The sequence below is a fragment of the Leptopilina boulardi genome, unplaced genomic scaffold (assembly GCF_019393585.1).
Source record: "Leptopilina boulardi isolate dan_hultmark-lab unplaced genomic scaffold, ZJU_Lbou_2.1 LbouV2_396, whole genome shotgun sequence".
Taxonomy (NCBI): Eukaryota; Metazoa; Arthropoda; class Insecta; order Hymenoptera; family Figitidae; genus Leptopilina; species Leptopilina boulardi.
Window position 1 is genome coordinate 1,585,387 of NW_026137969.1, and position 26,391 is coordinate 1,611,777.

A 26,391-nucleotide genomic window follows, 5' to 3' on the forward strand; every position below is an offset into this window, starting at 1 on the left:
TAAAAGAATATATTAAAATGTAATACGCATTTTGTTATTTTTTCCTATGAAATTTCTTTCAGTGCACAGCTGATCCTTCGTTGACTTAAACATTCTGCCAAAATTGGTTCAATATTTAAATCTGAGGCTTCCCAATCAATAATTTACTACTGGCGCAGTACTGGCGCAGTACTGACAAGTAATGGCGCAGTACTGGCACCCAGTATTGGCGCCAGAGTTGGCGTAACTTTGGAATGATAACATTTTACCAGTATTGGCTACCAGAGTTGGCACCAGTACTGGTAACCACTGCTGGTTCAGTACTGGCCGAGCACTGGCAGTTTTGTAATTTCTTGTATACGAAAAGAAAACTTTAACTGTAACAGAGATAAGTTTCACTTCAGGTAATACTTTTTTGGTATATACTTAGGAAAAAGTGTCTTAAATTTTTAGCAACCCAACACAAATTAAATATTAATTAAATTAATCAACTAACTAATTAATATTTTATTATATAAAATCGAAAACACCAAGAATTTTTATTCTTTATTATTAGGCTTGGTCTTAGGAAACTTTTTGTTTAAATAATTTTAACCCACAGAAAAGCAAAATAAAACACATTTTAATTTTGAAAAATAAAATCAACTTTTTTTAAACTAGTATTAATGAAAAAGAAAATCTATTTGAGCCAGTACTGGCTCAATATCGGCTCAGTTGTGGTTTGCCAGTACTGGGAGGGTGGTACTGCAACAGTACTGATACAATGAAAATACCAGTACTGGTTTAGTACAGACTGCCCAGTTTCGGAAGCCAATACTGAACCTGTACTGCGCCAATAGTGAACTCTGGTATAATACTGAAATTTTTGGTTGGGTTAGCATTCATGTCTACACTTTCAGCTGAGGGCCAATGTTGTTTACAATATTGGGTCGATCTTGTTAACATGCTTCCAATATTGGTTAAATGTTACGCCAATCAATTTTTTCGACTGGGTTATTCTGAATATTAAAATTAAAAGTTGACTGTTGAATACAAATTGCATTCAATTAACAACGTTTCTTTAAAAAATGTTGGAACTTATATTATGAAGTATCTAAAAATACCTTCAGAGTAAAAGCATTAAAGTATCATGCAAAGCAACGCCGCGCCGACTGAGAGTTACAGAATGTAGGTAAGAAACATATGTTGACCTGAAAAATTAGAGCGAAAGAAGGGTCGCGCGAGGCCAAATAAGCGAGAGTTGTTGGGGTGTCTTGAGTAAGTGAAGAGCACAATTCGAGACAAGGAACGAGAGGGTAGTCTGGTAAGCACAACAACAGAAGAAGATAGCGAGTGAAATGAGCTTTTGCGCTTGCGTTTGCACCACCCAAATCCTCTTTTCCCCTTCTACATTTATGCAACAACCCCTCAACTCTCTTGCAATCATATCGGTTCTTCTCATGCTATTTTCCTATTGCTGTCTCTCGCTTTCTTACTCTGTCACTCTCACTGAATCCTTCTCGCGCATCCGTTCAACTAACCCTCCCACACCACATGGCGCTGCTGGTTACTCCGCTCAATTTCTAACCAGTGTGGCGCTACGCGCTCCAGGAAGATATCGTACTACCCGAATATCATAAAGTTCCTTATTGTCACCAAACATATTCTGGGTCTACGTAATCATTTGTTCATTCAAACAGAAACAACTTTTTCACCAATCCGCAAAGTTATTTAGACTATAACGTCACACAGTTAATGCGGTTTACAGTAAATGTGAGTACGATCTATGACAATGAATTTCAAAAAGAATGTGAGTGGCAATGTCAGTGTAAGTGTCCTAAAGCCTCTGCCCATAGCTTCTTGGGTATACAGTTGATGTTCAGTGACAGAATTCCATTTCCTTCACTCCATATATATATATATATATATATATACATTTGAATATGTCAGGGACAATCGTTAAACAAATATTTATAGCTATAGGTAGCTATTTGTTTACGTTGAAATTTAAATGATTATAGTATTAATAATATCAACAAAAATAAAAGCGATGGAAAATATATAATTGTGTAAATCACAATATAACAATATTACACCAATTAGAATACTAATAAATCATAAACGTCGTAACAAAAGGGATGAGAAGAAATCACTAAAGCAATTGAAATGGCTTGTCCTTTTTCACAATCATTTGCAATAACTAGCTGTCAAGAAGATGAAGAAGGCAAAGACGTAACCGACGATCATCCAAGATATCGTGTAAAACGAGATGATAAGCTCAAGCCTTTTAGACAATCTTCAGTGCAAATTACCTCATCCTTGCTTGGCGAGGACATTGATGAAGAAGAAGATACCCAGACGCTCAACCTTAAACATTTGCGTGCCGCTGTACTTATGCTGACAAATCCGTCGGTAAGAAAAAAATATATTTTACTTTCTTTTAGTATTAGCAAGTGCTATACACCGTATAAAATACATTCCATTGAAAATACCAATATACTTTTCTATACTTATTTATTAAACATAACTAATCAGTGTGAAAATTTTTCTCTATATCTTATATTGTCTTGTACAAGTTTAAGACGAACATTTTATGAAATGGTTTTTCATATTACACTGTAAAAAATGAACACTACTTTAGTTTTGGTGACAACAAAATTCGGTTAAATAGTGCTCAAACTTGGGAAATTTCTAGTTCTATTGGGATGGTAATTGTTGTTAAAACAATTTTTCCATTTATATAGATCACTATTTTTTGAGGAGGAGAGGGTGAACTTTTTGGGGTATCGTTTACCTTAATAATTTTTTTTCTTCAATAATGAAAAAACTCCTTCAATATATAAGTTTTGATAAGTTTTTTGACGCCCTTCGATTGTTGAAATGCATTTTTGAAAAAAAATGTTTGATTACAAAATTGGAAATAAAAAATAAATTTGAATGTTTTTGAGTGAGACATGAGGTTTTCTTATTAAGATAGATGGAAAAATAGGCCTGGAATATTTAGTCTTAAAAATTAACATTTTTTACTTAGTAGCGCCATTTTGTGTGGCCTCAAAAAAGATATCGAAACTAATATTGAAAAACTTTTTTATTTCCTTATTTTAAAAAAAAATTATTCAGGTAAACGGTTAACTTTAAAAAAAATTTACATTTTCAATACATAGATTTTTGTAAAATTTTTAGTTTTTAAACATTTTATAAAAAAAAATTAATACCTTTTTATTGCATTTTAGACTATCTGCAAATAAGATTTCATATATAATTATGTGACGCTCCGCGAGAGAAGGAACCTTAACTCAAGAGTAAATAAGGTCCCTTCTCTCGTAGAGCGTATAACAAATAAGTATGCAGATAAAACAATTCAAATATTTTAGAACTATTTTTAATAAACAAATTTTAGAAATAATATTCCTAACCATAAACTATACTATTTAAAAGTCGAATGTGGGAGAGATACATACATCCTATTTATTGTTTGTTTGTTATATGTACCAAAAATAACTATAACCTCTAACGACGGAGGATTTTTATAATTAATAATCTGTACGAAATTTCATTGATGATAATTCTTATATCAATGCAAATAGAAAAGATTTTTAATTATAATTTGTTTCAGTTGAATTTCTTTAAGTTAAACAATGTATCGTGCCTTTTTATATTATCAAAAATCAGTACATTAACTTGATTTATGATATATTTATCTTTACAGAATGAAGTAATTGCTGTCGCTCTAGAAGATTTTTTAAGCAAAAATGAAGTTCCATTGGCAATTTCCGCATGTTTGTAAGTATTTTGTCAGTTGGGTGCAGAAACGTGCCACTTCAGAACAGTCCTATGAAAAACAATTCGTTTCGAATGGCTGTACATGCTATAGAAGCAGAGATAGACCACTGCGCATCATTTAAGTTGAAAAATTTCCAAAATATTGTGCTACCTACCTATGTGGGTTTTATTCCTTTAGATTATCAATATTGAAAAAATTTGCTCAAGTTGTAAATTTAAAAATAATAATTTTTTAATTTTACACATTACTTAACAAAAATTATAATTTGTATGATTATTATTTTAATAGGAAATACAACTTTGGTTAACTTATGTGTAAACTTGGCAAATTATTTTTTTTTAATTTATAACCTGATTAAATTTTTTTCAATATTGATAATCTAAAACAAAAAAGTCATGCTCGTCTTAAGAGATATATTTCACAATTAAAACAATTAAAGACAAACTTCATTTTTGCATTTTTTTCAACTTTCTGCTGGGATGCCATTAATTTATAAATCTTTTTTGGAACAGACTGTTTTTCATAACTAACTATGTAAATAAATAAAAATTATGCCAAAATATTTTTCCACTGTACAAAACAAAATATATTAACAATAAAATGTTCTTTATTTTTGTTTTAGAGAAAAACTTCTTTGCAATATTGAAATTGAAGAGAATTACAATCTATTAGAAGACATTTATGAGACGCTTAATGATGAATGCGGTAAGTTTTTACTAAACTATTACATACTAGTTAATTAAATACAGGAGTAAACTGAGTAGAATTTAATAATAACAAAATAGAACAAAGTTTTCAACAATAATTCATTCAGTAAAAACTGATAAGGATAAGTGGTACAGTCGTTGCCCACATTACAACATTTACAAAAATATTAAATAAATAATCTTGTAATATATTTTGTTTTGTATTCGAATCTAAATTCAGAAAGAGACCCCAATTTTGTATCAATATTACATGTCATTATACCCCCCAAGCAACACTGTATATCTCCTGAATATCCCTTGAATATCCGTTGGAATATTTCCATGATCTTTCAGGAAAATCAAAACGTCCGCTTCATGGGAATATTCCACGGTGATATTTAGGGAATATTCAACATCGAAAAAAATGATGCTATAAAATTATTATTATTATTATTATTATTATTTCGTTAGTTAAATTTTTAACCAACTATTTATTATTATAACCAAATTTTAAGTAGTGTGAATTAATTTATAAAGTTAAATTTACCAATGTAAATTATTAACAGTAAATTTGTTGATTTAACTACTGATACTTTGGTAAATTTAACTATAGCAACCTACTTAAAAAAATATAGTAAAATTAACCACTAAAATCATGGTGTATAAATGACCGCATGTTTGTCATTTCAAAGATGAATTGTAGCATCATTTGTGTTGCGCGTCGTAGTGACATATGCGTGTTGTGTTCAGTGCTTAATTTTCAAAGTAAAACATTAAAACTTGAAGAATTGCTATTAAAAATGAACAAGTCGTGTTTAGAAGTCGTGCTTTCATAACGTGAAATGTTTTTAGTAAAAAAATATTTTAAGTGTACACGGTTTAAACGTTTAAAGTCATTATACGAAACCTAACCTTACTTTCTTTTGGCACATTGTGGAGTGTTTTTACATGCGTTTTACATTAGAGTGAAGTTATTTTTTAATTTTATATTTTAAATTAAAGAAAATAAGTCATTAAATGTTTATTTCGACTGATGAGAACAATTTATTAAGAATAAATACTGGAATACCTGAACCATAACTATAATATTTGTTCATATCTATAACATTTATTGTGAATTAGTTTGATTTTGATAAACAGATTTCAAAAAATGTCTTGCATTTATAACGACAAAGTTTCAAGGCGTGAAGATTTATAATAATTTAACATATTTTTAATTGAATACTTTTAAATTAGTGTGGAGTTAATCCGGCTTTTTTATCATTACATTTGTTACATCACAAAAATAAATTTTAAGTGGTAAAATATAAATTATTTATATTATTTTGCAGATATAGACGCAAACGATTTTTTAGATCATCTTGGGCAAAATGTAATTGCAACTGCGTGTGTAGGCTTATTGGAACGAGCTTTTCGATGTTTAGGTAATGATTTATTAGCATTTTTAACAACCTTAGATGGTGTTAATGATGTAGTACAACACCAGTCGGGTTCAGACAACGAAGCTGAATTCGTGTGTATAGCAACGCCAGGTGCGCTGGAACTTCATTTTACTACTGATCACCCGTCCATTGCATATCTTTTAGTTGGAAGTCTTAAAGGCATTGCCAGACAATTTTATAACGACAAAACAGATGTGTACATATTGCCAGATCCTTATAACATCAAGTTTTTTAGGTACAAAATATATCTCTATAAACTATATATGTTCATATATATATATATTTTTTTTCCAGACATAAAACATTTTTACTACTCTCTAAATTTGAATTAGTATAGTCGCTATTTTAATTATCTCAGAGTATGCAGCTGGGAATCATCGAATAGTCACTAATTCAAATTTAGAGACGAACAATACGATAAATTATATAAAGATTAGCACGAGGGGGAATTTACTAGTTAAAAACGTGTACACTTGACTACCGGTATTACACCTCATATTACCCTTATTACTAAGTATTACACGTTATTACAGAGTATTACACATTATTACAGAGATATTACAGAGTTTTTTGCGTTATTACACGTTATTACACAAGTATTACAGGAAGAGTACTTACACTTGACTACCTGAGTAAATTCCCCCTCGGATTAGCATATAAATCTGCAGACGTGAATGAAATTTTAAATATTGCATAACATTTTTTTATGTAGATTAAAAAAAATAATTCTTAAACATACTAATCATAAAAGATAAAACTTAATTACCCAGTTACCGTCTATGCTAGAAAAATTCATATTATATTTAATATACATGTAAATATGAAGCAAATATGCACTACAGCTATTGAAATCTAAGATACATATGTATATTAAATTTAATGTGCCAACATATGGCGGCCGTAGAGGCCCATTTCACCAACCGTGATTATTTTCTTGATATTGAAAATTTATTTAAAATTATAATAACAGTGCGTAATTCTTCAACTAATGTTAAAATCTTATTTTATAAACAACCCACACAGCACAGCATATTACATAGAGTATACTACGACCATATGCATCTACCCAAACAGCACGAAAACTTGCAGCAAACTTGCAAGAAGCTTGCTGTGCAGGATGTGCAAGATTGCAGTGCAAACATGTAGCAATTTTGGTGCAAGCAACAAAATGTCCTCTTGTGGCAAGCTTACAGGACAAGTATGGCTGCGCAATAAATTTTTTAACCCTTAAGACCAGGTCCAAGTCGTGTCAGCTGTTCCATTGAAACTTCCAAGGAACAGCTGACTCGACTTGGACCTGGCCTTAAGGGTAGGTCCTAGTAAAGCAGCACCACCTATATCGAAACTAAAATTTTGGAAAATTATTTACAGTATTTACTTGAAAGCAAGACAATAAAATACTTTTTCCTTCAGGACAATTGATTATTGTCAAGAAATATACCAGCTAAAACTTTTTTTGAGTTAAAACAATAAAAAAAAAATTAATGACGATAAATTAAATATGAGCATATTTTTTTACGAAAATTTTTAAGATATTTTCTCGGAAATAACAAAAAAAATGCAATTTTTATTTGGAGAATTAATAAACACTAAAAAATACACCAGCTAAGATTCACCAATCACGAAAATAACAACAAAATCTTTTTTTAACATAACACATCAACACTATTTTACTGATTTTGACAGCCATTTGGTAGATAATATATGTCACAAGTTATTTCGTGATTATGCCAACAGGAGGAGATTGGCGCTGTTGCTAACAAATGCAAATATATTATTTGCCAAATGGATGTCTAAATCAGTAAAAATAGTGTCGATATGTTATGTTAAAAAAAAGTTTTTTTTGTTATTTTCGTGATTGGTGAATCTTAGCTGGTATATTTTTTAGTGTTTATTAATTCTCCAAATGAAAATTGCATTCTTTTTTGTTATTTCCGAGAAAATATCTTAAAAGTTATCGTAAAAAAATATGCTCATATTTAATTTATCGTCATTAATTTTTTTCATTATTTTAACTCAAAAAATGGTTTGGCTGGTATATTTCTTGACAATAATCAATTATCCTAAAGGAAATAGTATATTGTGCATCTAGGGAGGAAAACGGTTGATTTCCGCGAGTGTAGTTTGCAGTTCGAGACGTATAGCGAGTGCCCAAGCTAGTGACGTCACAGGGAGGGAAAGTGCTTTTCCTCCCTGTCAGTGACGTCAACGGGAGGGAAAGTAACTTTCCATCCCGCTTGCCGGGAATGACATACTTTTCTCCCCCTTAACAGGTAAGAAATGGTGTACTTTCGGTGCGTGTGTTAGAAAAAAGTATTTGATTGTCTTGCTTTCAAGTAAATAATGTAAATAATTTTCCAAAATTTTGTTTCGTTGTAGGTGGTGCTGCACTCTAAATCTGAATCAGTGAAAATTTCACTGAATTCAAATGAGTGGCTCAGTTTTCTTTAATTCACCAGTCGAATTTCACTGGGAATCAGTAAAAATCACTGATTCTCAGTGAAATATAACTGTCGAATTAAAGAAAACTGAGCCACTGATTTGAATTCAGTGAAATTTTCACTGATTCAGATTTAGAGTGTGCCTTACTAGGACCTACCCTCAAAGCAGGGTGCCCTTTATGATTATTTAGTAACAAATTGTTTCGAAAATTTTTTCTTTTAGTATTATACAAGCTTGCAGCAACCTTGTCACAAGAGGACATTTTGTTGCTTACACCAAACTTGATACATGTTTGCACTGCAATCTTGCATATCTTGCACGGCAAGCTTCTTGCAAGTTTGCTGAAAGTTTTCGTGCTGATTGGGTATGCTTACAGTGAAGCGGACATTTTAAGTTAAGAGCATTTGAACCTTCGTGACGTCACAAATCATGGCGCATGACACGCAAACTTCTCAGGTATGTGAAAAGCGCAATTTTGAATATTTTTTAAAAAAACCTTTTGGAAAATGTTCAGAATAACATAGACTCTGTCTGTTATGTGCGGAAAATTCAAAATTTTGCGTTTAAAACGTTTTTTAAACAATGTTAAGGTCACAAATCATGGCGCATGACACGCAAACTTCTCAGGTATGTGAAAAACACAATTTTGAATATTTTTTAAAAAAACCTTTTGGAAAATGTTCAGAGAAACATAGACTATGTCTGTTATGTGCGAAAAATTCAAAATTTTGCGTATAAAACGTTTTTTAAACAATGTTTAAGTTGGTTGTCACAAGTAAGGAAAAATACACGAATTGCTTATATGTAGGCATTGTTTAAAAAACGTTTTAAACGCAAAATTTTGAATTTTTCGCACATAACAGACAGAGTCTATGTTATTCTGAACATTTTCCAAAAGGTTTTTTTAAAAAATATTCAAAATTGTGCTTTTCACATACCTGAGAAGTTTGCGTGTCATGCGCCATGATTTGTGACGTCACGAAGGTTCAAATGCTCTTAACAGTAAGTCCTCAGACAGTTTACGATATGAGGCATTTTACGTGTAATGTCCTGAGTTAAAAAATTGATTTCTTGAAAAAAAGAGAAACTTAGGGAAATTGTTGTCCTACCTGATAGTAAAATAACCCCAAAAAAATTGTTGACTTTTTTGAAATTTTGGGGGAGATAGAGGGGGTCAATTTTATCAGTTTTCCCTGACACCGCCTACTAATTGAATTTTTTCTGTCTATAAATGCAATAAAAAGAATTTTGGCAGGTATATTTTTTTAAGGTTTCTTCATGCTCTTTCCAATGGTGAATTTCGTTTTTTAAAATTTTTGAATTTTGAACTTGATTTTCTATAATTAAACATATAAATTTGCCATTTTCACTAAAATCGATGAGTTTTTTTTTTAAATAAATAATTGCAAACGAAAGCACAGGTTTTTTCCGATCTGTATATAAATTTTCAGAATGCCATTTTTTTTGTTTTCGAGATATTAAATATCAAAAATTTCAAAAAAGTCAAAAAATTTTTTGGGGATATTTTACTATCAGGTAGGACAACAATTTCCCCAAGAAATCAATTTTTTAACTCAGGACATTACACGTAAAATGCCTCATATATGTAATTGTATATTTCTTACATGTAAGCCCTCTGTAAATTGGTTGTAATAAACTGTGCTGTTTGGAAAGAATATGCATAGACTGAATAAAATGCAATTTTTTATTTCTGATTCTTATAATTAATGAAATTTAAAATACTTCCCACACAGCACAGTATATTGCTGTAAGCTTACCTCAAGCTTACATGTAATTTTTGTAAGCTAACCCTGTAAGCTTCAGGTAAGGTCGAGGTAATATAAAAATGTCCGCCATACAGTAAGCTTACACAGTAATGTCATGGTTAACTTACATTGTAATGTCATGGTAAGGTTACAGTAAGCTTACACGGCAAGTTTTCAAAGGTATCAATAAATAATTTTTTTAAAATATTTATGCGCAGTAGCTTTCTATGGCACTTACGAATGCGCAGTAAATTTTTTTAAGCAAACCCTACCAGGGTTTTTTATATAAATGACAAAATAAATATAATTGTGCAAAACAATTTATTGTTTACTGTAAGTTGATAAATTAATACTTTGTTATTTGTTAGCAATTAATATAAGCTTACCGTGTAAGCTTACTGTAACCTTACAGTGATGTTACCGTGTAAGCTTACAGTGATCTTACCGTGTAAGCTTACCATGACTTTACAATGTAAGTTAACCATGACATTACTGTGTAAGCTTACTGTATGGCGGACATTTTTATATTACCTCGACCTTACCTGAAGCTTACAGGGTTATCTTACAAAAATTACATGTAAGCTTGAGGTAAGCTTACAGCAATATATTGTGCTGTGTGGGTTTGTACACGGAAAAAAATTGTTCGTGAAACTTTCGTAAACTAGTTGTTTACTTTTGGACGGGCCCAAAGTTTGGAAATCTTTCATTAACATTTTCCAAGATTTCACGAACTTTTTGTTGTGCGCGTGCACAGACATTGATTGTTATGAAGTGGGTGATGAACGTTCGTGAAATCTTGGAAAGCTATTATGGCTCCGTACGACGTTTTTTAATTTACAGTCAATGATACCAACATGATGCGTGATCTAAAAGTGGTAAACATAATCTGGCTTTTGAGAATTATATTGGTATCCTTGTCTGGGTAAAATAAGTAATTGTCGCGCGCAGTCATAACATTTAATTAAAATAAAACAAAATAACATAAAACAATTTAAAAAAGTCTAATTTTATAGTTTTATTGTCAATATATAAAACTGGACTGCAACTGGGTGTTAACTGAACGGAAATTGAGTTAAATATGGTATACAAGAAATGTGAGAAACATCTAAACACAATTACTTCTGATACAATGCAGATTAAATTGAAGAATTGTAATTATAAATATACTTATCGTATATTGTCACTTTAGATATCGCATAACGCCAGAACGCTACGCAGAAAATTTAGACATTGACGATGACTTGGATGTTACGTCGCCACACGTTTGTCAACTTTCCAATGAGGCAAAAGACCTTAGAATAGGAGTGGCTAGTTTTTGCAAAGCTTTTCCATGGCATTTCGTAGTGGATAGACAACTTGAACTTGTCCAGCTAGGTGTTGGATTTATGCGAATTTTTGGACAACATTTAAATAGCATTGGTAGACATATTTCATCTTATTTCGTATTTACAAGACCTAAAGGTGTCACGCTTACATTTCATGAAATTCTCAAAAGAGCCAATACTCCTTTCGTCCTTGCACTTCAGAAACCAAAAACTGCCGATAAATTTCAAACAGAGGTTTGTAAATTATGTTTTTCAATAATAATTCGCCGAAGATACACATGAATGTTACATAACATTCATGTACCAGTAACATGGTACACGAATAAGCGGACATTTTCACAGAATTGTTATGGAACTATTACATGCATGTTACTCGTACACACTGGGATTCTATTTCAAACCGTTTCATCTTCGAAAAACGATAGCGAGCAGAGCGTTTTTTAAGTAAATTTTATTCTATAAAAAATAAATTATTCATAAAATGTCATACAATATTCCGAAAGAGAATTTAATTGCCTCAGGATTGGTCTAACTTTTTTTAAAACTTCTCACAATTTTATAAAGAAATTCCGTTTTGAAATATAAAACTCTATAGATATCTCAAAACACCCCCTATTAAATGTTCATGTTACTTACGTGAAAAAAATGTTCAGTTCATCCACAAATAGCACGGCTTATTGCTGTGAAGTTACTGTAAGGATATCTGTTGGGCTTGAAAGATTATATTGTGTAAGCCTACAGTAAACATAAGACCATATTAAAATTTCCGCCTCACAGTAAGTTACACAGTATGGTTATGATAAACTGACACTGTAAGGTTGTTGTAAGCTTACATGGTAAGGTTAGTGTAAGCATAGAGTACACGGAAAAAAATCTTCACCTGGAACAGCGATAAGTTTCACTGGAACAGCGATATTTTTCACTAAAACAATGAAAGTTTTCTCTATTCTAGAGAAACATATACCTGTTCCAGATAAAGAATTTTTTCCGCGTAATATGAAAATGTATTAAGTATAATTATATTATCTATAAATTTTTTTATAGAAAATAAGATATTGAATAAAGTAGTAAATGGCCGACTCCAATAGGGTTTGTTAAATAAAATTTACTGCTCATAAATATTAATAAAATGTTCCCACGTGAAAAAGTTCCCGGGAGACTCCCGGGAATTTCTCAGAAAAAATTCCCGCAAACTTGTTAATCCTTACGTGAAGCATTGTAGGTGTCTCTGAAACAAAAAACTTTTGTTTAAGGCGTAAAAAATTTTTGTAAGTATTTAAAAAGTTTCATTTAACACTAGGAAGTACCCAGAAGCATATTTAAAGTTTAGGTTAATCATATTTTGCATGTTAATTACTTATAGGAACCTATTCAAGGTTTCAGTCTGAGATCCAGGTAATTAATCGACATTTTCCAATGTATTAAACTGAAAAAAAATCAATAGTCGATTACTAGGATCTCTTCAGGTACTTCTCTAAAAGTTAGTTAAATTTCGATAACTTCTTCGAGGAAGAAAACCCTAAAATATGAAAGACGATCGCTACAAGAGATTTCCAGGTACCTATGATTACTCAGGGTAATTTTTTGTCAACTTCTGGAACAAGTTAACCTTAAAACGTGATAAATGATCACTAGGAAGTTTCAAAATACTTTCCTAGTGTTCAGGTCGTTTTCATAAACTTTTTCAGGGAAGTTTATGTTAAACAGCTCAATCGTTTACGAGAAGCAATTATCATATTACCTAAACTCAGTCAAAATCAAATATCTACAATTAACCTTCAAATATTTGCTCCTAGGTCAATTGATTTTTATCAACTGTCTCCGTCAAATTAAATATAAATCAGTTAATTATTTATTCCATGTAATTTCAAACAAAAAGTTTTTATCATAATTAAAATTTTTTCTTCTGATTATTTATTTATCAATTTATATTTATATTTTTAATTCTTGAAAAACAACTAAAATATCTTCAAAAATATCGTTGATTTTTAATTTTTATTAAACTTTTATGTACAGACATTTACTAAATTACAGAATAAAACATTTTGATTAATTTTTTTTAACTATAAAACATTCTCGAAGTATTAAACATAACATACAAAAATACCAACAAAATTGTCTGAATTTGAAATTTCATACCTTAAATTTTAAATATGCTTCTGGGTACTTCCTAGTGTTAAATGAAACTTTTTAAATACTTACAAAAATTTTTTACGCCTTAAACAAAAGTTTTTTGTTTCAGAGACACCTACAATGCTTCACGTAAGGGTTAACAAGTTTGCGGGAATTTTTTTTTGAGAAATTCCCGGGAACTTTTTTACGTGGGTTATTTATTAATAATATTCTAAGCTTACAGTAAGATACCTTTTTTGCTAACTTAGCTTTATTGTGTAAGCTCACAGTGAGGCAGAAGGAAGGTCTTTTGAAGGTGGAACTGTTTGAAATAGAATTCCCAAACTATATGAATTAACATTTTTTTGAAAATAAACTAGAGACTATTCTAAAGGGCAGGTCAAAGTCGATGCGATTTTCCTATCGAAGCTCTATATATGTAAGAATTGCATCGACTTTGACCTATCCTTAAAATTGTAAATCGCTTGTCCATTCAAAAAACAATTAACATTCAGGGTTAAAAAAAAATCCATTACAATCACTGAGAGAAATTTAACTCATCATTTGAACTTTTTGAGGGACAGAATCACGATTATGTGCAGACGCAGTACTAAAATCGAACAGCAACAGCGCCAATCGAGTTCGCGGATATACTGACCTAACTTTTTGGAACGAATGATTTAGTACAGTATCTGTCCACCAAAAAGCGCAGATGAGATGCAATTTTGAACCGATGTTGCTCGAAAGGTTAGGTAAATTATCTGAACTTGTGTTCAGTACAGAATCTATGTTAAATATTTCTCAGTGATAAAATAATGGTATACTTTGTTCAATTGTTATATATATTTATTATTAATAAAAATATTCCTGACTTTTTAATTATACACACACAAAAAACCTGAGCTCAAAATGAGTCAGGTAGGTGGCGCCACTTTCTATGTCATTTAACATTGACTCATTTTTAACTTCAACAAAATTAATACCTATAGGTCCAGGTTTTTTTTGTTTAAAAACGACGATATTATTCAATATTTATTATAATGTATATGATTTCAACTCAGTTTGTATCTTCTTTTGGTATTATAATGGCAGTCATAGTTATTATCACAAAATCTCTAATAAATTTTATGTAAAATAACCTCTTACAGTAAATATTTGTTCAATTTATTTATTTTTTAATTTGTTTTATAATTCATTAATTGTTAATTTATAAATATATTTTTTTACAAGTTCTATATATTAATAAATTATTATATTTAATTATTTAGTAAATTATTATAGATATTTCTGAACAGGGATTGGAATTTAAAGGACAAATGGTTCACTGCCAGGAGTCTGAATCAATTCTTTTTGTTGGATCGCCCTTTCTTAACGGATTGGAAGGACTAACCGGTAGAGGACTCTTTATCTCAGATATTCCTCTTCATGACGCTACAAGGGATGTAATATTGGTTGGAGAGCAGGCTAGGGCACAGGTAATTAATGTTACATTTTTTTTTGCCCGACATTCGATAATCGTGTAAAAATAATAAATAATAATAATAAAATAATGAAAGTTATAGTAACGGGAAATGAAAAGAAATGTGGAATTTTCGGTGCGTTTGCTAGAAAAAAATACTAGGAAAGTGATTGTTGACTCGTGTGTTCATAGTTCTCGACTGCGTCTCGTACTTTGCGTCTGCTTGCACTATCTCGTGGCAGAAATTACTTACTTTGGAACTGCATTAAGTGTCTGAAATGATATACTCTTCATGCAGTTAGGAGAAAAAGTAAATTTCAGAATTTAAAGTAATTTTCAGTGCGTAAATTTCTTTGACGGCACCTACACTTACAGCAATGCAACATTCTTCCAAACGCTAATTTAGCATTACAAGAAATTTTGTATGACTCGCGCGTAAATTATGTTAGAAATACTTATCATAAATTACTATTATATTGCGAGTGTCTAGGGTCATTTAAACTATATACATATATATATATATATATATATATATTGAAATTGTCGAACAAGGCACAGCTAGAGTCTTATCTTCTCTAACGCCAAAAATTGTAAATACTAGAGTGAAAGAGATGACAATACACTCGAATGTAGTATGCATGCATAATATTACCACTTACTACTTCTTCTTTTATTCCTTCTGATCCCGCACCTAATTCTCCACACTTCTTGTGTATCTTGTTTGGAAATTTCAGTATATATATACATATATTTACTTTTATACCACAATGTAATACATTTATTTATTTAAATGAAACCCATAAATATTAGCGTTAAACTAATTTTCACACAGGATGGCTTACGACGACGTATGGACAAATTAAAGAGTTCTATAGAAGAAGCAAATCGCGCTGTTGACACGGAGAGAGAAAAAAACGTTAGTCTTCTTCATCTCATATTTCCACCAGATATCGCAAAAAGACTTTGGCTAGGTATGTTGGTGAAAATTAAGTTAGCATGCATTGTATTTTGTAGATAATCAATTTAAACTCAAAAAGTACAATTTTAAATACATATATAAAGATCAACTCCATCAATTGATTGTGTAATATTTAATATTATCAATTGATTGACTGAATATTTAAATTACATTTTCACTCAACTTTCTGTATAAATTTTTAATAAATATTTAATTTAAATTTTTAGTCAACTTTTACGCCAAACATTTCACGAAACTTTAATTTAAATCTTTACTCAATTTTCGCGTCGAAAATTTCTGGAAAATTTAATTTGAATCTTCCGTCAAGTTTTACGCCAAACATTTATTCATTTTGGGCATTTAAATCTTTATACAATTTTCTCTGAACTTTGCAATTAAAGTTTCCGAAGTTTGCAAATAAATCTTTAGGACATTTTCTGGAAATTTTCGGTGCTGTAGGGGATGACAATCTAAAAAATTTGTGTAAAGATTGTTATATCGACAAAACAATATTAGTTAATGCAGAGAAACCAAATCTTAATATGTTGTTAAAATAATTTGGATTTATTATAATAATAATAAAATTGTTCAGGGAAAAAAAATTAGTTGTAATAATAAAAATATATTTGTTAATTTTTCTGAGACAGAAATATTCTAATTTTTCAAATTTAAAGGACTGAGTATTCTTCAAAGATTGGAATTTTCTAAGAAAAGATACCAACATTTATCAAGTTTGACAAGATGGCGCCTGAATAGTAACTAGCTAGATTTGCGTATCCGGGAGCCTCTAGGTAGTTACTAGCCATTCTTAAATCATAGGATCTTTCATCAGTTCAGAAAATTTTTCCAACATCATATTTTTTAATTGCTGGTAAAACGGGTGTTATGAACACCACTTTGGAATTTCATTAAGAAATGTTAATTATTTTTTATCTATTTTTTTCTAGGAGAAACAATTGAAGCTAAAACATATGCCGACGTCACGATGCTATTTAGTGATATTGTAGGGTTTACAGCAATTTGTTCAACTGCAACCCCAATGATGGTTATTAATATGTTACAAAATCTTTACGAGCAATTCGATATTTACTGTGGGCAACTAGATGTCTATAAGGTACTCATTTATTTTCTACAATTTTTAAACAGTATCATTAATATTTAAATCAGAATGTTTTTTAGAGAAATAAAGTTTTAATAATTAGAAAATGTTTTCGCATTATTTGATCTAATGACTTCAATATATTTTTAAAGATAAATCTATATATATAAAATCAGACTTTTGTCTGTACATTGCTCAGAATTCAAAATTTTTTATTTATTTTTTCTTCTTATACACTAAAAAATACGAAAATTATAAAGAAAAAAAATGTCTGTATGTATTTATGTATGTATGTGTGGTGTCTGTCACTAAAATTTTGACCGCGCATCACCCGCAAACGGTTCTGTCGATTTACCTGAAATTTGGCAGAATTTTAGGTGTTGGTCCAACTTAAAATCCTAAATTTACAGAACTCAAAAATATTTAATACAACGTGAAATACGTTCCTTTTTTGAAAAATACTAAAAATCAAAAAAATTTTCATTTTTTGATCGATTGTTACTAAATTTTATATACCTATTTTTTCAGGGCCACTGTACCGCATTTTAACATATTTTTGACGTAATTATTGGTAGATCCAAAGAATTTTGAAAAATTTCAACAATTTAATTTTCAAATTTCACAAACTTGTGAAATTAATATTTTTTAGATGGTCATTTAAAATTTCATTAAATTAACGTATATAATCCTTGATTCACAATTGTTTATTAGAATTATAAAATTTATTACGTACGAAAATAAAAATTTGTAATTAAAATTTTTAAAAGTTTTTTATGTTACCTATTTATTTTTATTATTACTCATTTAAATTACTCTTTTTTTGTAAGCAAAAATGAAAATATTTTATTAATATGTGTAGATATGTACTATAAAATACAAAAAAATAATATTAAATTAAAATAATACATAATATTAATATTAAATAATAATTATAAAAAACAGTTTCAAAAAATGTTGATATGGTAACTATTTAAATAAACATTGAATACGTTGAATATGAAATGTCAATATTGAAGCATGTTTATTTGCATTTGAAAAATAAAAAAGGCTCAGTTTAAAATAAACATTATAAAAAAATAAAATAAAAATAATAAAATTAAAAATTTTTTTTTTGTGATGCACTATTGCCTAAGTGCGAAATGCCAAGATTGCCAATACGGCCCAACATTGTTCTAGTAATGTCTGCCGAAATACGGCAAACGTTACTGGACCAGTACTGGCAATCAATTCGTCCCATTATTGGTACCGATTCTCGGTAACTCCAATTTGCTATAATTTGGCCGAACTCCGTCACATTACTGAACCAATATTGGCACCAATACTTAATAATTCTAATTTTCCATAATTGAGACGAACTTTGTCCCACTAGTGGGTCATTATTCGCCCATTGACGGCTGAAATGTTGAATTTATTTTGACAATTCATTTTTTCCAAAGCTGGAACGAATCTTGGCCCAGAAATGACACATTAACGGCTGAAATTTTCTTCAAATACAGCTTATCAGAACATTTTTGTGTTGAAATTTCTATATCCGCGTATAGTGTAGTGGTTATAGCGTTTTAGACTTCGATGCGTTTGATTGCGAATTCGCTTCCCGCGACCATTAGAAATTTTTCAAATGTTTTCTGTCAGGACTTATATTATTAATGTATATTATATTTCGAATGAAGTCGTCGCTGACTAATATTTAAAAATTATAATACTTTGCAGGAATGATTTTGAAGTTATCAAGATCACGAAATGAAAAGAAAATTTTAATTATTTATTGCAAAATATGAATTTAAAGTTTATGAGGTGCTGAAAACTGTCAATTTTTTAGCCATTAGAAAATATACAAAAAAAAAGAATTTACCATAAAAATAAAATTTTTTTTTGTAATTTACTAAGAATGAATAAATTTATCATTATCAATTGATATAATTATTTAAATATGTGAAATAATATATAAAATATGATTTTCAAGTTCACCTGTCAAATAACTTTTTGCAAATTTCATCTATTAAATGTGAGAAAGAGAAGTCATTAAATTGAAAAAAACCTTACCAAATATAAAGTACCTGTGACTAACTTTTAGTTTTTCTTAGCAATTTTTTCCTTTTTTCTTCATAAATGTGAAATAAAAAGCAATAAAAATTGGCACTTTGCTTATTTTCACTATTTTCAAATGTAAATAACTTTCTTGGAGAAAACTGAAAAATTACAAAACTTGGGCAATATCTAATTGATCACTAACTACACACACTGGAAAAAAATTCGCTTTGGTCCCGAAGATACTTTTTGAGATAATTAAGTTTAAACTTTTCACAATTTTTATCAGGTTAATACATGTAGTTTTTTAATGATAGAACGTCCAAGCGCCCGTCCTGCCGGAAGGCTTTTTTGGGTGGCCCTATATATATATGAGGGTGGTAAAAAGGGAACTCAAATTTTTTTTTTCACCTTTTCTTATTAAAGTAGACGTAAAAACGAAAAAATTTATGCGTTAGACTTTAAAAAAAAAATAATATTAAACCATGTTTCGAAGCCTTCAAACTTTGCATGTTTGCTACAAGCCAAAAAAACAGTTTTTCGTAAATTCACTGTAAAATCTACAAAAACCAATATTTTTCAGTCTAACTACTCTCATTTTCTTCTGAAGTCTTCAAAGAATAAAATGTGATAGTTTATTTTAACAAAAATTCAGTTTAAATATTTTTTTGGATTCGTCAAAAAAACCCTATAAAAACGTCCTTTTTCTTTGAATTCCCTAGCCTAGGGATTTTAATTTACAAACATTATGTTTACATGCGCTAAAAGCTTGTGTTTTTACCTTTCCAACGATATATTTTACTTTTGGATTATCTGAATCCATGTTAATTTTATAAAGCGATTTCGGAGGGACTCCCGTGAGTCTTTTTCATCCTGCCGGAAGGCTGTTGGACGTTCTATCATTAAGGACGAAGTTAGGTTTTATTGGTTAAACATTTTGAACTAACTTCAATTTTATAAAAATCACATGCATTAACCTGATAAAAATTGTGAAAAATTTAAACATAATTATCTCAAAAAGTATCTTCGGGACCAAAGCGAATTTTTTTCCAGTGTGTGTAGTTAGTGATCAATTAGATATTGCCCAAGTTTTGTAATTTTTCAGTTTTCTCCAAGAAAGTTATTTACATTTGAAAATAGTGAAAATAAGCAAAGTGCCAATTTTTATTGCTTTTTATTTCACATTTATGAAGAAAAAAGGAAAAAATTGCTAAGAAAAACTAAAAGTTAGTCACAGGTACTTTATATTTGGTAAGGTTTTTTTCAATTTAATGACTTCTCTTTCTCACATTTAATAGATGAAATTTGCAAAAGGTTATTTGACAGGTGAACTTGAAAATCATATTTTATATATTATTTCACATATTTAAATAATTATATCAATTGATAATGATAAATTTATTCATTCTTAGTAAAGTACAACAATTTTTTTTTATTTTTATGGTAAATTCTTTTTTTTTGTATATTTTCTAATGGCTAAAAAATTGACAGTTTTCAGCACCTCATAAACTTTAAATTCATATTTTGCAATAAATAATTAAAATTTTAATAAAATTCTTTTCATTTCGTGATCTTGATAACTTCAAAATCATTCCTGCAAAGTATTATAATTTTTAAAAATTAGTCAGCGACGACTTCATTCGAAATATAATGGATTGACCCTATAATGAATTAATTAGTTAATTAATTAATAATTATAATTATAATAATACCAATAGTATGACAATGATAATATGAAAATTTGACAGTACTGTTGGTGCCCGAGAGCTATGAAATTTTAAATTTTGAGCAATGTAAAAATTATTGATTTAAAATAAAATATTTCAAAGAAATAATATTAGTTTTTCAGTATATTTATATTTGAAATTTTTTATTGATTTCAAATTTTTTAAAAATTCGAATATATAGAAGGTTTTGTTAAAAAATACTGTTGATACGAAATACTTTCGGTGGCGCACCACTAGATTTCGGAACCCGACGAAGGCGAGCTCGAAAGCTAGTTTAATATGTAATTTAACTATACTATCGCAGTTGCAGACATATATTATTTACATATATGTATACATTTGTTCCTGATAATGTAGGTTGAAACCATCGGTGACGCTTATTGTGTAGCATGCGGACTTCATCGAAATACGAAGACACATGCTCAGCAAATTGCTTGGATGGCATTAAAAATGATTGATACATGCTCTCAGCATCATACTCATGATGGAAAACCTATAAAGGTGATTATATCTAAATTATAAACTAAAAACAAAGCAATTACAAAAACAATTACAAACTATTTATTAACGAAAAAGTATTGTTTACAAATAGAAACGAAAGAACACGGAAATTTTATATGGTTGAATTTGAATGTCCAACTTGAAATAGAAACGAAAGAACACGAAAATGTATGGTTGAATTTGTATATCCAAGTTGTAAAATCTAAACAAACATAAAAAAGGGAACAATTGCAAGAACGGACGAGGCGCTCGGACTGAACCCCCACCACAACGAGATAACGAAAAAATTATCTGAAAAATAAAATATCCCAAAAGAGAAAAAGAAATATATTAATGTGTAGAGAATTACATTACGCACAAGTTCTTTTAATATTATTTTCCTTAATTTTCAGCAGTTTTTGCAAAAAAAATTAAAAACTGCAAAATTGTGATAACCTAAAATCAATAACATTTTGAAACATATATCACGATATCTCCGTTTTTTATAAATAAAATTTTTTGTTCCTTCATACCTAAATAAATTTTGAGTTAAGGAAACCGTTGGTTTAAACAAAATTAAAAAAAAATTTACCAGTTTATATTATTTTTTAATATAAAATACTTGGTTTTGGACTTTTATTATTTCGTGAAGAAAAAGTTAAATAGGTTGTAATAATCGATTGACTATAAGCTAACTTCATTATTTAATTGAAATTCTATCGCCTTTTAATCAAAAGGTTACTTTCCAAGCAACGAATGCTCGAATGAAATTGTTTATAATTTTTACAATTTTTAATAGAACGATCTGAAACTTCAGAAAAAACTTCTCCATATCATAAAGAACACAACTTTGCCGTTTAAAGTTTTTTAGGTAAATCTTTCTTGCATACTTTTTCTTTACCAAATAATAAAAGCCCAAAACCAAATTATATTATATTAAAAAATAATATAAACGAGTAAATTTTTTTTAATTCTGTTAAAACCAACGGTTTCCTTAATTCAAAATTTATTTAGGTAATGAAGGAACAAAAAATTTTATTTATAAAAAACGGAGATATCGTGATATATGTTTCAAAATGTTATTGATTTCAGGTTATCACAATTTTGCAGTTTTTAATTTTTTTTGCAAAAACTGCTGAAAGTTAAGGAAAATAATATTAAAAGAACTTGTGCGTAATGTAATTCTCTACACGTTAATATATTTCTTTTTCTCTTTTGGGATATTTTATTTTTCAGATAATTTTTACGTTAACTCGTTGTGGTGGGGGTTCAGTCCGAACGCCTCGTCCGTTCTTGCATGCTCAAATCTTTCTCCAATTTGGGTCTACTTCGTCCCTACGTCAGATATACTTAAATAAATGGTTATTTTTACGTAACCTTGAGAACATTGCTGTTTCAGTGTAATTTTCATTTTATTTTACTTATTAATAATATTCCTATTATTAGTCAAATAAATACAGATACTTTAGATTTATACATTAATTTTCTCATAGAAAAAGTACAATTTTTATTTTGTAATATCTAAAAGAAAGGAGGTCGCACAAATTAGTCAAGAATTGCTTACATTTTTATGTTTGTTTACATTTGTGGAGTTGCACCTGGCCTTAATTTAGAAAGCTACAATTATTATTATTATTATACCTTATCTCAAAGTAAATGTATTTAGGGTCCATCCATAAATTACGTTGCGCGTGAAGGGGTGGGGGGGGGTCAAGAATTTGCAACATTGAATAGAAAAAATGGCGCTAATGTATGCAAAATGTGCAACATGGGGGAGGGGGAGGGAGTTGAAAATGGTGACAAATCATGCAAATAAATTAATCGTGAAAATAATTTATAGATGGCCCCTTATTACTATATTTTACAGATGCGTATTGGTGTTCATACTGGAATGGTGTTAGCGGGAGTAGTTGGTAAAAAAATGCCCAGGTATTGTCTTTTTGGACATAATGTAACACTAGCAAATAAATTTGAATCCACTAGTGAACCACTTAGAATTAACATCAGCCCAACAACGTATCAGTAAGTATTCAAAATAATTACTTACAACCATATACTATCAAATTCAATGAAAAATAAACAACATTGTAAAAAAAGTGTATTTACTATCTTATATAGATTAGATGTTCACATTTTACATTAAAGAAATTATCACTATAATACGAAAACTCAATTAATACCTATTAGTCTTAGTAATATCAAATAAGTAATACAAATATAATATATATATGTATATATATATATATAATGAGGAAAATATGATATTGAATCACTAGAATTTCTGCCAAAGATATAAAAATTATTGATTCAAGAGCATATGCTATAGAATTTGTAAAATATTAAATAGATTCTATAGCATATGCTTTTTAATGAATAATTTTTATACCTTAGGCAAAAATGCTGTTGTTTAAATAGCATATTTTTTCAGTGTACATATATTAATATTTTTCAGATTTCTTACACAAAAACCCGGATTTATATTAGAAGAAAGAACAAAAGACAATCTACCGAAAGAGATGCCTGCAAATATTACAGATAACTGTTATTTTTTAAATAACTACAGGGATGAAAATATAGATGAAAACGAAGCACTTGACATTCACATTCAAGCTGCTATCAAGGAGCTTGGAATAGTCAGCAGCAATATGTAAATAAAAACTATCTGTTCTGTCAGAAAGAAGAGTCTAAACACCGAAACGAAACTATGTATGTACATGTATACTAAAAAACAACCCAATGAGTAGGAAAAATTAAAAAGAATTGAAAATTTTTGGCTTTCCATAATAACGATAAATTAATCTTTTTAAATTCCATTCTCTGTCCAATACTTTTGTATATGTTTCAACTAAGTTTTCTCTTGAAAGTGAATTACAATATGTTCCATTTTAATACTTGACGAACATTTGTTTTGAATTAAAAGAATACCGAAGTATGTCTCTTCTTAAGCAAATAGTATAGATTATAAAGCTGCAAAGACAATAGTCGAATAACTTAAGTTATTCGACTTCTGCTCTGAAATTCAAAAGTTCAAATCTTCAGACCGACAATTTTTTTTCTGCTTAAAATTTTAAAATGCTGTTGAAAAGAATTAAATTGAGCTTATTTTCAATTACTCCAAATGAATACAAAAGAATTGAACAGAATTGGAATTCATAAGAATAAAAAATTCTCAATTTCTCTTAATTTTCACTTTTTACTGGGAACGTACCAACAATGTTATTTAATATTGTATCTTTCAATATTGCTAAGAGTAATAAAAATGTTTACAATTTAATATGTATATTAAACAAACTAATATCATAGAACTGTTGACATGTACTACAATCAACTCTATTTATCATACAGACATTAGGGTTACTCAAAAAAAGAAAATTTAAATTGAAATCTGTTACTGATGACATGATTTCTTCTTGAAAAGTATGCATTGTCAAAAAAATAATAAAATTTAACGAATTCAAAAGCAAAGTCAGTCATTAATTCAAATTATATAAATGTTTTACTAATTCTTTGGGGAGAAGAATTACAATACTAAAATAGAGAACTTTTAAAATTTTATGTCTAACATGAATATTTTTCAATTGATACTTGAACAACCCTAATGTACAGAAACAATCACAAATTGTTGTTATATACAAGGAACAATGGTTATACACAAAATCGAAAGGGATCAAAAATGTTTAACACGAAATTTTCTGCTTAGGGAATGAAAACATGTTTTATATTTTCCAAATTCTCTTTTTTAATTTATTTTATTTGTATGTATTAATGCGTTTTGTAACACAATTTTTACTCTTGGTTGTTTAACTTTGTTATCTTCATATTAATTCAAAGTTTATTGTACAGAAAACTTACTTTAATATCTTAACTTTTCTTTTTTAAAAAAGGTTTTTATATTACCCATACTTTTTTTTGAAACATTTTCTTTGGAGTTTTATTTATACGTATACGTAAACTCACCTAAATAGCGACAGCATACTGACAACGCATCATCAATAGATTATTTGATTTAAAATTAAGTTTTATACCGTAATTGTATAATTCAAAACATTGAAAAATTAATATACTAGCTGAATTACTTTTTTGTTTAAGTTTGTCAAACCGTAAAAGTATAGCAAAATAAAAAGAACACTTTCATGACTTGGGTTCATTCTAGTTGCAACTCAAAACGAACCGCAATGTTAAACTATATAGAAGGTGGCGCTCCATACGAAGTTCAATTTTGATGTGTTTATAAATTGAGAAGCTTACGCTACTCAAATTGAACCCAGATGTTTTCAGTTCAGATATTCTGCACATTTTGCGGATATCCTGGGGAAATCCAAAGGCCAGGGTATGACCATCCCTAAGCTATCCGCATGTTGTGATGGCAGATATGTATGTGTATTCTACGGTTACTTTTAAAAATAAAGGGTTGACCTAGGTACAAATTAATATGTACATTAAAAAAGTAAATTTTTGATTTAATAATTTAACTAGAATTTAAAATTAATTCAAAAATGTGTTAAATTGACCAGACGTATTTTACAAAAAGAATACTTGCTTATTTTTTCAATCAGCTAAGAATAAACAGAATATTTTTATTCCAGTTATTTATTTTATTTTTAATTATTAATTTGTTCTTTATACACAAGAAATCAAAGTTCAGAACTAGATATTAATAATTTTCTTAAAACTATTTTTTAAAAAAATACATGTAACAAAAAAAATTAAGACCAAAAGTTTATTTTGAAATATTAAACTCAGTTATTATGACACAAATTCCACAATAATGAATATGAAAAATAGTACAATCTCACAGTAGGTACATAAAGTACATATTAATTTGAGAGGAGAGCAAAATCCACTGTCACTTCTTAATAAATTGAAATGCTTCAAAGGTTCACGATCTTTCCTATATTATTTTAATGTATTTTAATCCCCAAAATAATAGTCCTTAGTGTATTTGTTTGAAGTAAATCTCAAATATTGTACAAATGAAGTTCTTATCCTGAATAAACAACAAAAATTTTAAATTAAATGTATAATTACCGTTCATATCATCAAACTTCCTACATATACACACCCTTTTTTCTTTCTGTAAAAATTGAAGACTTTCTTAAGAACCAGTTAAAGAATAAGAAGGCAA

At 29.1% G+C, this 26,391-nt stretch overlaps 1 protein-coding gene across 2 annotated transcripts; it reads left to right on the top strand.

Moving 5' to 3' along the window:
- The first annotated feature begins 1,534 nt into the window (after positions 1 to 1,534).
- Positions 1,535 to 24,540, top strand: LOC127288874 (head-specific guanylate cyclase). Of its 2 annotated transcripts, XM_051316577.1 has the most exons (11): positions 1,536 to 2,370; positions 3,668 to 3,741; positions 4,365 to 4,447; positions 5,760 to 6,105; positions 11,268 to 11,637; positions 14,811 to 14,990; positions 15,807 to 15,945; positions 16,880 to 17,046; positions 21,144 to 21,287; positions 23,134 to 23,288; positions 23,719 to 24,540. In XM_051316577.1, exons 1-11 carry the CDS (start codon positions 2,125 to 2,127, stop codon positions 23,915 to 23,917), a joined length of 2,103 nt encoding a protein of 700 aa, XP_051172534.1. In that variant the 5' UTR covers positions 1,536 to 2,124; the 3' UTR covers positions 23,918 to 24,540. The 2 variants fall into 2 exon arrangements, with proteins under 2 accessions (XP_051172535.1, XP_051172534.1); XM_051316578.1 differs by lacking the exons at positions 21,144 to 21,287; positions 23,134 to 23,288; positions 23,719 to 24,540 and adding an exon at positions 17,560 to 17,699 and having other exon boundaries at positions 1,535 to 2,370.
- Positions 24,541 to 26,391: the final 1,851 nt, after the last annotated feature.